At 45.9% G+C, this 13802-nt stretch overlaps 2 protein-coding genes across 3 annotated transcripts in view; one reads left to right on the plus strand and one right to left on the minus strand.

Annotated features, from left to right (window-relative positions):
- Positions 1 to 13802, minus strand: part of LOC144499965 (interleukin-1 receptor type 2-like) — a 1647203-nt gene that overhangs the window by 125291 nt on the left and 1508110 nt on the right. The gene's annotated exons all lie outside the window — the stretch shown is intronic.
- Positions 1 to 13802, plus strand: part of xrra1 (X-ray radiation resistance associated 1) — a 61217-nt gene that overhangs the window by 12903 nt on the left and 34512 nt on the right. For both annotated transcript variants that reach the window (XM_078222684.1, XM_078222686.1), the window contains exons 3-8: positions 816 to 991; positions 2659 to 2730; positions 3813 to 3885; positions 8905 to 9002; positions 11102 to 11247; positions 11395 to 11499. In XM_078222684.1, coding sequence (XP_078078810.1) covers positions 816 to 991; positions 2659 to 2730; positions 3813 to 3885; positions 8905 to 9002; positions 11102 to 11247; positions 11395 to 11499 — 670 coding nt within the window. The remainder of the gene's footprint in view (positions 1 to 815; positions 992 to 2658; positions 2731 to 3812; positions 3886 to 8904; positions 9003 to 11101; positions 11248 to 11394; positions 11500 to 13802) is intronic.

The raw sequence follows: 13802 nt of genomic DNA on the forward strand, positions 1-13802 counted from the left end.
AGCACACACAAGTGAGCCATACTTGAGCCCAACCGATAATCTTAAATTGGATGTCAGTGTAAAAGTAATTCCACTATCAACATCCTGGGGTTAATATTGACCAGAAACTGAACTGGACCAGCCAAATCATTACTGTGGCTACAAGAGCAGGTTGGAGGCTGGGCATTTTGCAGAGAGTAACTCACCTCCTGACTCGCCAAAGACTTTACATCATCTACAAGGCACAAGTCAGGGTGTGATGGAATACCATCCACCTGCCTGGGCAAGTGCAGCTCCCAAAGACACTAAAGAAGCTCTGAACCACCCAGGACAAAGCTTGGTTGACACTCCATTGATCACCTTCATTGTTTACTCTCTCCACCACCGATAAACAGTGGCAGCTGTGTCTAATCTACAAAATGCACTGCAGCAACTCACCAAGGCTCTTTTGACAGCACCTTCCAATCGCGTGACCTCTGCCATCTAGAAGGACAAGGGCAACAGACACATGAGAATATCACCACCTGCAAGTTCCTCTCCAAGCCACTCACCATCCTGACTTGGAAATATATCGCCGTTCCTTCACTTTCACTTGGTCAAGATCCTGGAACTCCCTCCCGAGCAGCACAGTGGGTGTACCAACACAACATGGACTGCATAGTCCAAGAAGGCAGCTCACCACCTTTCTCAGGGGGCAATTAGGGATGGACAATAAATGCAAGCCGAGCCCACGTCCCATGAGCAAGTACTTTGTGGAAAAAGGATCTCCGTACGGGCTGGGAATATCAGTGTCACATTACACAGCCTTTCTTCCTTTTTTGTGTTCTTTGTTTAAGGTGCTGGGCACTGGGTGAAGGCTCAGAAAAGCATCAAGGATCAGGTTTTCCAAGTTGTAATTGGTCCGAAGCCTGTTCAAAACTGGTATCCAAAGTCAGCGCCAGTGGAAGAAGCCCCACCACCTGACAGACCTCCGAAACCCATTAAGGAGAAAGTGCTGGATGGAAATTTCTTGGTGAGTATTAGTAAGCTGTTCTGTCCTCTAAGGCATTGGACATATTGCTGCATGTTTCATCACAAGACCTTGTACCACCAAGCACACTGCCACCGCGCTTCAATTGTTTGCCTGATAAGTTCATCCTCATATCATACTGCCTTCCCATGCCCATCATATACCTAACCTTGTGCATTACCTGTCTTGGGAGTGTTTGATGGGGACAGTGTAGAGGGAGCTTTACTCTGTATCTAACCCCGTGCTGTACTTGTCCTGGGAGTGTTTGATGGAGACAGTGTAGAAGGAGCTTTACTCTGTATCTAACCCCGTGCTGTACCTGTCCTGGGAGTGTTTGATGGGGGACAGTGCAGAGGGAGCTTTACTCTGTATCTAACCCCGTGCTGTACCTGTCCTGGGAGTGTTTGATGGGGACAGTATAGAGGGAGCTTTACTCTGTATCTAACCTTGTGCATTACCTGTCTTGGGAGTGTTTGATGGGGACAGTATAGAGGGAGCTTTACTCTGTATCTAACCCCGTGCTGCACCTGTCCTGGGAGTGTTTAATGGGGACAGTGTAGAGGGAGCTTTACTCTGTATCTAACCCCGTGCTGTACCTGTCCTGGGAGTGTTTGATGGGGGACAGTGCAGAGGGAGCTTTACTCTGTATCTAACCCTGTGCTGTCCTTGTCCTGGGAGTGTTTGATGGGGACAGTTGCCACATGGCTGCAAAACCTAGAGGGAACATTATTCACATCCTACAAATTGGAGCAGTATCTATTATCCCTATTTTCTGCTTCCTACTCCCTAGCGATTTCCGACCTGTAGGCTGTACAAATGGCAATGACTAGGATGGAAGAGAGTCAAGAGTTTTACTGGGGACAAAGGCAGGAGATGTGGAGGTGAGGGAGTGATTGTGCAAACCGATTGCTCCAGATGTCTTACCACAAACAAAAGGGAAATTGGTAGACAATTGGAAGTTTAAAAGTGTAGGTGTAAATGACAGGTAGCATTTTTAATGAATAGAAAGAAAAGTTAAGGTGCATCTTCACTTCTGAAGAGGCCAGGAGAGTACAGCTTCCTGTATCCCTTTCCAGCATACAATTCGGAAACCAGGATTATTGTCAATTCAACAGAGTGTTAACCAATCACCCTGTATGCATGGGTTGATGGGTTACACAATCTTGCCATGGGAAACTGCCTTAAACATGGAAGAAGAATGTTTGAAAAATCCTAAATGGACCAATTTGTCATTAAACAATGATCAGGCTGTCAGCTACAGAACCTGTTGGGATGTTGGCTTTATGTCACACTATCAGTAACCCCCACAGCTTGCCTCCTGGACTTGCAGAATCTCACTGGCTGTCCTGTCTGGAGACAATACACATCTCTTTAACCTGTGCTTAATGCTCCCTCCACTCACATTATCTGTCTCTTTAAGATCTGGTTGGCTGTAGGGATTCGCATTCTAATCAGTATTCTGTAACTTGATTTTGTGTCTCTGTGTCCTGTTTGAGAGCAGATTTCCACTCTATCTGACGAAGGAGCAGCGCTCCGAAAGCTAATGGTATTTGCTACCAAATAAACCTGTTGGACTTTAACCTGGTGTTGTTAAAACTCTTACTGTAGCTACAGAACCCACCAGGGTAGCTTCTGGCTTCTCTAATCTTCTCTCTTGTTTTTTTTCACAGATGCATCTGCATTGTGTGGATAGTCACTCCGACCTGTGTGTTGTGAATATCAGCGATCAGGACCTACATTCTGTATGTATGACTAACCTGTATTCTTGTGCAAAGGATTATAAAATGATGGGAAAATAGGAACATAGGCAGCCATTTAACTCCTGGAACCTGTTCCACTAGTCAGTAAAATTAGGTGTGACCTAGCTCAATATACTCGACTTTGTCCCACTGTCCTTTAATACCATTGGTTAACAGAAATCTATCAGCCTCAGATTTAAAATTCACAGTTGACCCAGCAACCAATGCCATTCCCAGACAAAAATTCCAAACTTCAACTAAACGTCCTAACGTCACTTCTGGAAGGCCTGGTTCTAATTTTTAGTATATGACCTCTTATCCTAGATTCCCCAACCAGCTTAAATAATTTCTCTCTATCTACTCAATCAGTTCCCCTTACTTGAAAACTTTTAACAAATATCTCTTAATATTCTAAGTTCCAGGGAATACCACCCCCCCCCTCCCCCCGCCCCCTCTTGTAATTTAAACCTTGGAGTGCAAGTGTCATTCCAGTACAGGCTTGTCCACTTGTCCAACCTTTTCATTTGGAGGCTACATCTGTATATTATCCTCACTCAAGGGGCAGATGTGAACATTTCAGAAAGAATTTCAATAAAGTTAGAGGTTTAAAGTAAAGAATTGATTTCTGAGCAGAATTAAGGCAATGCAAGAACAATAACTGCTAAGTTAAAAATAGAGTTTGTAATAAAATTACCAGCGTATGAGAGAGTGAGTGTATGTGTGTGGGTGAGTGTGAATGTGTGTATGTGTATGGGGTGGTGTATGGTGCTGAGAGAGTGAGAAAACTGACACTGAGCGAAAGGCAAACTCACACACAGTCTCTGGCACACACTCCTACACACTCATTCAGTCTCTCGCACCCACCCCACACTCCCAATCAATCAGCCTCTCGCACACACTCCGACATACTCACTCAGTCACTTTCACTCATCCACACTCGCACTCTCACTCTCTCGCTCACACACACACACTCTTGCTCACACATACACTCGCAAGCAGATGACCTTGATGTACAATAAACATCTCTTACAAATGAAAACCATTTGAATCAAGGTTTATCTATCTTATAATATTTTTTTCTTCAGGTTAAAGAAGAAGATTTTAAGTTGTTTGATTCTGTGGCTTATGTAAATGCAGCAGCAAACCATTTACCTCTTGGTAAGAATCAATTAATTTAAGGGAATATATGTCACCTCAGCACCCCTGGAAAGGAAGGGAAAACCCACCTGGAGTTCATGCTCCTGTTTTCAGTTTAACCTGTTACAAAGTGTTTGTACTGGTGAGAACAGAATCAGACATGGCAGTGATCTGCTCACAGGGTAACAGCCAGTCAGCACCCAAGTGAGGTTGGCCACTACATCGAAACCATGGCTGGGACCTAAAGGTTGAGGCAAATAGCACCGATTCCAGGAGAGATAGATAAGAACATGAGTGAGAAATGAGTAGAATGACATGTTGATGGGATGAGATGATGTAGGGTGGGAGGAGGCTTGTGTGGAGATGCAGCAAGTAGCCTGAATGGCCAGTTTCTGTGCTGTACATTCTATGTTATCCTATGTGATACATGTTCTCCCAAGCCATAGAAACGTCCTAATCTCAGTTGCAGCTGAGAGACTTGGGTATTCTCTATGGGGGTGAGAAAGAGTGAGAGAAAATCAGAATTAAAGCTATTTACTTTGGGATGTTCTCATCCTCGTCCCAGTTGCTTGGTTTAGAATAGCACTGGCAGCTATGTCCTGCTATTGGCAGGGGAGGCAGTGATGTAGTGGTATTGTAACTGGACTAGTAACCCAGATGTCCAGGGACCTGGCAGATGGTGAGATCTGGCGTCCTTACCTGGAATGGCCGACATGTGACTCCAGACCCACAGTAATGTTGTTGACTCTTAAATATCCACAATTCAGACAATCAGAGATGGCAAAAAATGCTGGTTCAGCCAGTGATGCCCACATCTAATGAATAAAATTATCCACAATTACAACAGGGGGGATTCACCGACCTATCCAGATGACCGGCGGGAATCCCGATGCCCTGCTGAATGGGGCGTCGGCCAAAATTCAAGATTCCCGCCAGGCATGAAGCTATTAGGAGTCTCCTGATCCGTCCCCTGCCGGCCCTGATCGGGTTCCCGCCCATTGCAGATGTCAACCCAATTATTAGGCAAACGTGCTAATTGTAATACAATTACCCGGCTTGATGGCCCAGTCACTGGTTCCCCACCATTCACCCACTTCCACTTCTCCAGTGGGAAGCGTCGAGCCGGCAGGTAATGATCAGCATGGACCTGGTGTGCTGGAACTCGAGACTCCAGGGAGCATCACTAACCCTCAACAAAGAGGGGCATCCTCCATCACCCCCCCTCCCCCCCCCCCCCCCCCCCCTTCCTCGGACCACCCATCCAACACATACACACACACACACCAAGCAGGTATGAGGGTCTGCAAATGAGGGGGTGAAACCACTCATTCCCTTTGAAGAAACCACAGCTATCAATCAGACTTAGAGTCTTTGTATTGCGGTTAGGAACAATGGGGGTACTTGAGATGCATTCAAGCATGAAGGGAAAAGTAAATAAACACAGCTGACTGGGCTGACTAGAAATCCATTAAGATGTGAATGGAAGCCTATTTCAAAGCAGCTGTAGTTTCTGACAGAGAGAAAGGCAGCGTTTAATATCATTGCAGCACTCGCTGCTGCAGGGAGTACTACAATGATGTTAAATGCTGCCGGGTGACCAGGGAGAGGTTAAAATTACCTGGCTACTTCATAATTTTACAGCTGACGGGCTGGAATTAAGATGTAAGTCACAGAGCGGCCTAAAATCTGAAAGATGCGCTGGTTAGGTGCATTGACCCGAACAGGCGCTGGATTGTGGCAACAAGGGGAATTTCACAGTAACTTCATTGCAGTGTTAATGTAAGCCTTACTTGTGACTAATAAATAAACCTCTTAAAAAAATCTTTAAAATCGCCATGCTAGGGGTTATTTCCAGGTCGACCAGGGCTAGAAGGCGTCATGACTTTAACGAGGCCCACTTAGAATATGAGCTCCCTGTTTAAGGCAGTAATGGCCTATCAAGGAACCCTGCCTGTGTATATAATCTGGAGGGTCAGGGTTACTGGCACTCTGGGTTTAAACTCTGTATGAGGAAGTACCTGTCAGAGTGTTACTGACTATGTAAATAAATCCAAGAAGGGACTTCGGCCTCTGAGGAGTTATTTCAGAAGGGGCAGTCTAGCCATGAGACCCCCATTCTGGGGCAGAGTGTTAAGGTCAACCCCTTGCCCTCAGCCCAAGCTCACCAAAACCCACAGACTCTTGGGGGACCCTTCCTCTGCAACCTGGCAATGCCAGAGGGGCAAATGGCCACTGGACCTACTTCCTTGAGCCCTCCCTTGAGGCCCAAGGCACCAGGTCATGATGCTAGGGGGCTGTGGGGGTCTGAAGAAAGAGGGGACCTAAGGGGTGGTCCTGAGGGTGGGGGTTGGGTCACCCTAATGCCTGCGAGGGATGGGGGAGTCACCCATTATTTTAGTGGTGGGGGAGGATGCCTCTCTTTGCTGAAAGTTTGGTGGTGCTCTCCTGGTCAGCAGCTGGGGAGGTGAGGGGAGGTGGTTATTGACCTCTCCTAAGGAGAAATGTTCCTTCCTATCTACCTTATCTATGTCCTTCATCATGTCCGCTCTCAGCCTTTTCTGCTCAAAGGAAAACAACCCCAGCCTAACCAACCTCTCTTCATAACTGAAATGCTCCAGCCCAGGTAATATCCTGGTGAATCCTCTCTGCGCTCTGTTTAGTGCAATCACATTCTTATAGTATGGTGATCAGAACTGCACACAGTACTCTAGTTGTTGCCTAACAAGTGTTTTATACAGGTCCATCATAACCTCCCTGATCTTATATTCTATGCTTTGGCTAATAAAGACAAAAATCCCATACGTCTTCTTCACAACCTCATCTACTTGTCCTGCTGCCTTCAGGGATCTATGGATATGCACCCCAAGGTGCCTCTGGCCGTTTGTACTTCCTAGTGTCCTACCATTCACTTTCTATTCCTTTGCTTTGTTAGTCCTCCCAAATTACATCACCTTTGATTTGATTTGATTTGATTGATCATTGTCACATGTATTAGTATACAGTGAAAAGTATTGTTTCTTGTGTAGAGAAGGAAAGGAGAGGGTGCAGAATGTAGTGTTACAGTCATAGCTAGGGTGTTGAGAAAGATCAACTTAGTGCAAGGTAGGCCTTATTCAGTGTTGACTGAGGGGTAAATATTGGCCAGGATAATGGGGAGAACCTTCCTCCTTGTTCTTATAGATTGCCATGGGATCTTTTCTGTCTACCCAAGAAGCCAGACAAGCCTGAATTTAATGTCTGATGGGCAGAGCTTTTGACACCACTGCACTGAGATATATTAGTCTGGATTAAGTGCTCAAGAGTCTGGAATGGAATTTGAAACCGCAGCCTGCTGACTTGGATGCAAGATCTATCATTGAGCGAGGTTGATGGTCTAAATATTGATGATTGAGCAGTTTTTCTAATGTAATGCAGTCCAAAACAAGATGCAAAGGGAATGGGTGGTCTGACAATTAATAAATCAGCTGAGACGCATGGAGCAATAGTCTAGTAGGATTTATATCTATCTCTCATTTTTAACTGTAGATTTAAACTGCATAGAATTCAATCTTGCTGGAGATGTTACCTTTTGAACAACAAGACTAAAGCATTTTAAGGCCAAATAAGCTGATTAGGTAAAAGACTGCATAAGTTAACACATGGAGAACAAGAATGTGTGGATTACAGTACTACTCTACTGAATTAACTCCCCTCAGTAGAGATGACAGCAGTGGGTGTGCGAGTTGACTTCAGTGGCTCTGAATTAAAGAGAACTCAACAAGGTTGCTCATTCCTAACTATTAGCCAGTGGCTCCTGCAGGAAAGTAGATGTTGCATGAGGACATCCTCTGGTCTGGCTCTGATGCCTTCTGAGGTGGAATAGCTCACACTTTTCAGGGTTAAATTTCATTTGGTGCTGTTCTGTCCATCTGACTAGCCCATCTATATCGTCCTGTAAGGCTTTCCTCCTCGCTATTTATCACACTACTAATTTTTGTGCCATCTGTGAACTTACTGATCATACTTCCTACTCTCATGTCTAGATCATTAATGTACACTGCAAACAGCAACAAATGCAGCCCTGATCCCTGCGGTACACCACTGGAACAGGCTTCCACATCATGTACACCACTGGAACAGGCTTCCAGTCACAAAAACAACCTTCGACTAGCACCCTCTGCCTCCTGGCATTGAGCCAATTTTGGATCCAACTGACTAAATTGCCCTGGATCCCAAGGGCTCTTACCTTCTTGATCAGTCTCCCTTGCAGGATCTTGTCAAAAGTCTTACTGAAATCTATGTAGACTACATGAACTGTACGGCTCTCATCTACACATCTATACATCCTCCCTTTGAAATTTAGTATTCTTACATCTATCCTGAAAAGTGCAAGAGGAAAGGCTTCAACAGCATGCCTCTTTTTTTCAGCAATACTCAATCAAGCCGGTAAAATACAAATTACTTTTAACAAGTAACAAATTACTTTTAACAAGTAACAAATTACTTTTAAGGACGGCATGGTAGCGCAGTGGTTAGCACTGCTGCTTCACAGCTCCAGGGACCCGGGTTCGATTCCCGGCTCGGGTCACTGTCTGTGTGGAGTTTGCACATTCTCCCCGTGTCTGCGTGGGTTTCTTCCGGGTGCTCCGGTTTCCTCCCACAGTCCAAAGATGTGCGGGTTAGGTTGATTGGCCAGGTTAAAAATTGCCCCTGAGAATCCTGAGATGCGTAGATTAGAGGGCTTAGCGGGTAAATATGTGGGGGTAGGGCCTGGGTGGGATTGTGGTCGGTGCAGACTCGATGGGCCGAATGGCCTCCTTCTGCACTGTAGGGTTTCTATGATTTCTTTCTATGAAGTCCATTCTAGCTTTCCTTAATTAATCTGCACATGTCCAAATGACTTTATTTTGTCTTAGAAAAGTAAATTGGCAGGCTTGCATCCATTCCCTGAACTTATCCTCCACACTATGACTGCACATTTGGTTTGCCCAGTGTACAGGGTGATAAAAAACCCTGTGTAAACTGTATGTGTTTCATCACTTTCTTCTGCTTTTCTCTTAGAACCATTTGCAATGTTTCCAGCTATCCGTGAATTGGATCTTAGCGTGAATGGACTGGAGAATCTGAAGCTGACCCTGAATGATTTCCCCCACTTGGAGGTAAGCCATTTAGTTTAGATTGGTCCCAGGTGTCATAGAATTCTACAGTGCGGAAGGAGGCCATTCGAGTCTGCACCGACCACAATCCCACCCAGGCCCTATCCCCATAACCCTATGCATTTACCCTAGCTAATTCCCCGACACTAAGGGCCAATTTAGCATGGCCAATCCACCTAACCCGCACATCTTTGGACTGTGGGAGGAAACCGGAGCACCCGGAGGAAACCCATGCAGACACGGGACAATGTACAAACTCCACACAGACAGTGACCCAAGCCAGGAATCGAACCCGGGTCCCTAGCGCTGTGAGGCAGCAGTGCTAACCACTATGCCACCGTGCCGCCCATAGGTAGACTCATGAATGCACATAGAACCTACAATTAAAGAGTCGAATAGTCATTTGGTAGTACAGAACTTGAGTAATGTTGAAGACATGTTGTCAAAGCATTTCCTCTTGTCAGGACAATCTTAAGTATACCAATATCAGGGAAGTAACATGAGAGGAGGGTGCTGATTGGTTGCAAGCGGACTCTGATTGGTTGAGGCATTGTCATGGATAATGCACCAGCTAGTGATGACTGACAGTTAACTGCCAAGCACTGTTTGAAAATGTGAACCAGGCAGCTTGACTCTGATTAGTCAAGGCATTGCCTTGAGGAATGAATCAGTGAATGGCAATCACTTATTTTGTTTAGTTGGAACAGAAACACAACGATAGATTTAAGGGATTTATATTTGGATGGGTAAAACTTTAGAAGGAAGGTATAGTTTTAGATAGGTTTTATTTAATATTTCTCAGCCTGGAGGGGAGCTGTGGATAGATTACATGTTAAAAAGATGTTTGGCTATTTGGGGTTAACTTCAGTCCCTGTTGAATTCCAAAGTGATCTTCCCCAACAACAGGTTTGTAAACCAGTGAGAAAGGGTGGGGCCGGAGCGCTCTGTGTTCTGAAGTGTGGTGAACATGTGGCAGGTGTGTTTTGAGGCTGTGAGGCAGCTGGGGGAAAGAATCTGTCTCTCAGTTCTGCTCAAAGTTGAGAAAGACTGTGACAATGAAGTAAGCTAAATAAGCCAGCTAAACAGACCCAGAGAACAGTGATAGAAAATAGACTTCAGAAGTGTTTTGCCTGTCCTAAAACAAACTGTCTGGTAAGACGCTTGGCAGTGTGGAAGATCAGAAGGATCTTGGGGTCCAGTTTCATAGGATGCTCAAAACAGCGTCGCAGGTAGAGGCTGTGGTTAAGAAGGCGTATGGAATACTGGCCTTCATCCATAGAGGAATTGAGTTTAGAAATCGGGAGATAATGCTGCAGCTGTATAGGACCCTGGTCAGACCCCACCTGGAGTACTGTGCCCAGTTCTGGTCGCCTCATTACAGAAAGGATGTGGAAGCCATAGAAAGGGTGCAGAGGAGATTTACAAGGATGTTGCCTGGATTAGGTGGCATGCCTTATGAGGATAGGTTGAGAGAGCTAGGTCTTTTCTCCTTGGAGAGGTGAAGGATTAGAGGTGACCTGATAGAGGTGTATAAGATGTTGAGGAGTATTGATAGTGTGGATTCTCAGAGGCTTTTACCCAGGGCTGAAATGGTTGCCACAAGAGGTCACAGGTTTAGGGTGCTGGGGAGTAGGTACAGAGGAGATGTTAGGGGTAAGTTTTTCACTCAGAGGGTGGTGGGTGCGTGGAATCGGCTGCCGGTAGTGGTGGTGGAGGCGGATTCGATAGGGTCTTTTAAGAGACTTTTGGATAAGTTCTTGGAAGTTAGTAAGATAGAGGGTTATAGGTAAGCCTAGTAGATAGGGACATGTTGGGCGCAACTTGTGGGCCGAAGGGCCTGTTTGTGCTGTAGCTTTTCTATGTTCTGTGTTCTAGATTTTGCAAACCCAGGCAAGTCGTGAGGGTTACAAATAGTGCGACATGAACCCAGGATCCCGGTTGAGGCTGTCCTCATGTGTGCGGAACTGTGTGTGCACAAAGTGAATATGTGATATAGCCCTAAAACATAATGCTATAAATCTCACTATTGTAAAAATCCATGCTTCTCTGTGCAACATTCTCTGGCTTTTTGCTAACTTTAAAATTTTGCTTGTGTGTTTCAGGTGCTGAATCTGTCCTACAACAAACTGTCTAGCACAGATATTCTGACCTTGGGGATGCTTCCTCAACTCAAAATCCTCCACCTGACTGGCAACGATCTGAACACGCTTCCCCCAGATCTGACGATACCTTATGACCCCTTGGATCGGTACGTTTCCAGGCAAAAGTTAAGAGGGGGAAGTAATTGAGGTGTTCAGATTATGATGGGTTTTGAGAGAGTAAACAAAGAGAAACTTATATGGTCTGATATCTGCACGGTTCATTGACAATTTCTTATCACCCTGTCTGTGTGTAGGTTCGAAAACCCTTTGCCGAGGTTTTCTGCACTTGAGGTTCTGATGCTGGATGATAACAAGCTGTCAGACCCCTCTGTGTTTTCAAGCTTGGCCAACCTGCAGAGGTAAGGTTGCATTGACTGTTGGCAGTCAACTTGTTCCTTCTATGTTTCACAATGACATACTTCCTGAAGCACGAGTCCCTTGACAGTGGAGTATGGGGACTGGTTTAGTTGCAGCATGGACAATTGACCAATGCCACACAACAGAGTAGCTTTTTGGTTTTTCTGGGCAGGTTTAACCTAACCCATAGAATCAAGTTCAAAGGTAAGCTATTTCTGTGATTGGGTGGGAGGCTAAAGGGTGAATATCCCGTCTCCGCTGATTAATCCTGGGGCGAAAAGAGAGGCTGGTTAGGATGGGGTTATTTCCCTGAGAAGGCTGAGGGGTGTACTAAATTGTGAGGGACATAGATAGAGTAGATAGAAAGGAATAAAAGCAAATTTCTGGAATCTGAAACCAAAAGAGAAAATGCTGGAAAATCTCAGCAGGTCTGGCAGTATCTGTAAGGAGAGAAAAGAGCTGACGTTTCGAGTCCAAATGACCCTTTGTCAAAACTCGAAGCTTCCCTGGAGCTTTGACAAAGGGTCATCTGGACTCGAAACGTCAGCTCTTTTCTCTCCTTACAGATGCTGCCAGACCTGCTGAGATTTTCCAGCATTTTCTCTTTAGATAGGAAGGATGTGCTGGCCTTGGAAAGGGTCCAGAGGAGGTTCACAAGAATGATCCCTGGAATGAAGAGCTTATCACATGAGGAACGGTTGAGGACTCTGGGTCTGCACTCATTGGAGTTTAGAAGGATGAGGAGGGATCTTATTGAAACTTACAGGATACTCCGAGGCCTGGATAGAGTGGACGTGGACAGGATGTTTCCACTAGTAGGAAAAACTCGAACCAGAGGACACAACCTCAGGCTAAAGAGACAATTCTTTAAAACAGAGATGAGGGGGAATTTTTTCAGCCAGAGAGTGGTGAATCTGTGGAACTCTTTGCAGCAGAAGGCTGTGGAGGCCAGGTCATTGAGTATCTTTAAAACAGAGATAGATAGGTTATTGATTGATAAGGGGATCAGGGGTTATGGGGAAAAGGCAGGAGAATGGGGATGAGAAAAATATCAGCCATGATTGAATGGCGGAGCAGACTCGATGGGCCGAGTGGCCTAATTCTGCTCCTCTGTCTTATGGTCTTATAATCCTTACACAGTTACATAATTGGCCAGAACCCGTCAGTGGAGTTCAGGTGAGTGTATCTCTGAGGGGGGTGAGGGTCATGCCAGGGGGCCATTGTAGGGGGCAGTACCCACATTGTGCCAGGGGGCAGTACTGGAGTGGTGTTTCATGGGAGCGTGGAGTGTTACATGAAGGGGGCAGTGTTTGGGAGGAGGGGGTAATATTCTGTTTATTAGTTTTTGTATGGGGGTGGCCTGTAAAAAGGGCACCCTGATTTTTTTAAAAGCTAAGTGGCTGGTGTAGTGGGCTCAATCAGAGCCCGCCCACCAGTGTTAGGTAGTGGGACCTGCCCTTGGGTTTTTTTGACTATCAGCTGAATGATGCACTCCGGCAGTTTCCACACCGTTTTACCGTCCCCTGCACCAGTCTGCCAAAAACATTGGAAAACTCTGCCCTAAGTGTGGTGGTGGATGGTTCCCACCAACCAGAATAGTGGGTTCACACACCAGACTCTCTTCAACCCCAGTTGAACTTTGAACCTCTGTTAGGTGGCAGCTTGAGTCCCACAGCACAGTGCTGTCCAGATGTATATTGATGTGTGGCACCAGGGGAAGGAGACCCCTGGATTTCCCAACCACAGGCGCAGTACTGAACCGAGACAGTGACACAGGAAGGTCCATGGGTCCAACAGCATGGTGTTGTCTATGGAGACTAGTTCAGCATGGAGATGGAGGGCAGGAAGCAATCTGCCCTGGCAGAGTGCATCAGGAGCAGCGCTGCACTATTACAGAAAGACTTTGTTGCATTCACCTCAAAGTTTCTGGTGAGCTGAGGACCGCCTTGTGCAATGTGTGATGTTTGACACCGATGTGATTTCCTGCTGGGGTGGAGCGAGATTGAAGGCCTGACAGGATTCCAGCGAGCAGCTGTTTTAATGAGTATTTATGAGATGCAAATGAATGCAAATATATTTCACGCCATCTGCCAGCAGGATGATTAATGCGCCATTGGGAGAATTGCAATGTAATTTGACGCCAGCAGGTTTCTGGCTCTTGCCAGGTTTTCCACACCCACTGCGGGCGGGTGGGTGGTCCAAAATGTACCCTTCGGGCCAAAAGCCCACATTAGTATTGAGAGCGCTGCATTGCTCAATGGCCTTTCTTTCAGCTGAGGCCCCACCTGCCGGTAAAAGATGCTGT

This window comes from Mustelus asterias, chromosome 10 (genome assembly GCF_964213995.1).
Source record: "Mustelus asterias chromosome 10, sMusAst1.hap1.1, whole genome shotgun sequence".
Taxonomy (NCBI): Eukaryota; Metazoa; Chordata; class Chondrichthyes; order Carcharhiniformes; family Triakidae; genus Mustelus; species Mustelus asterias.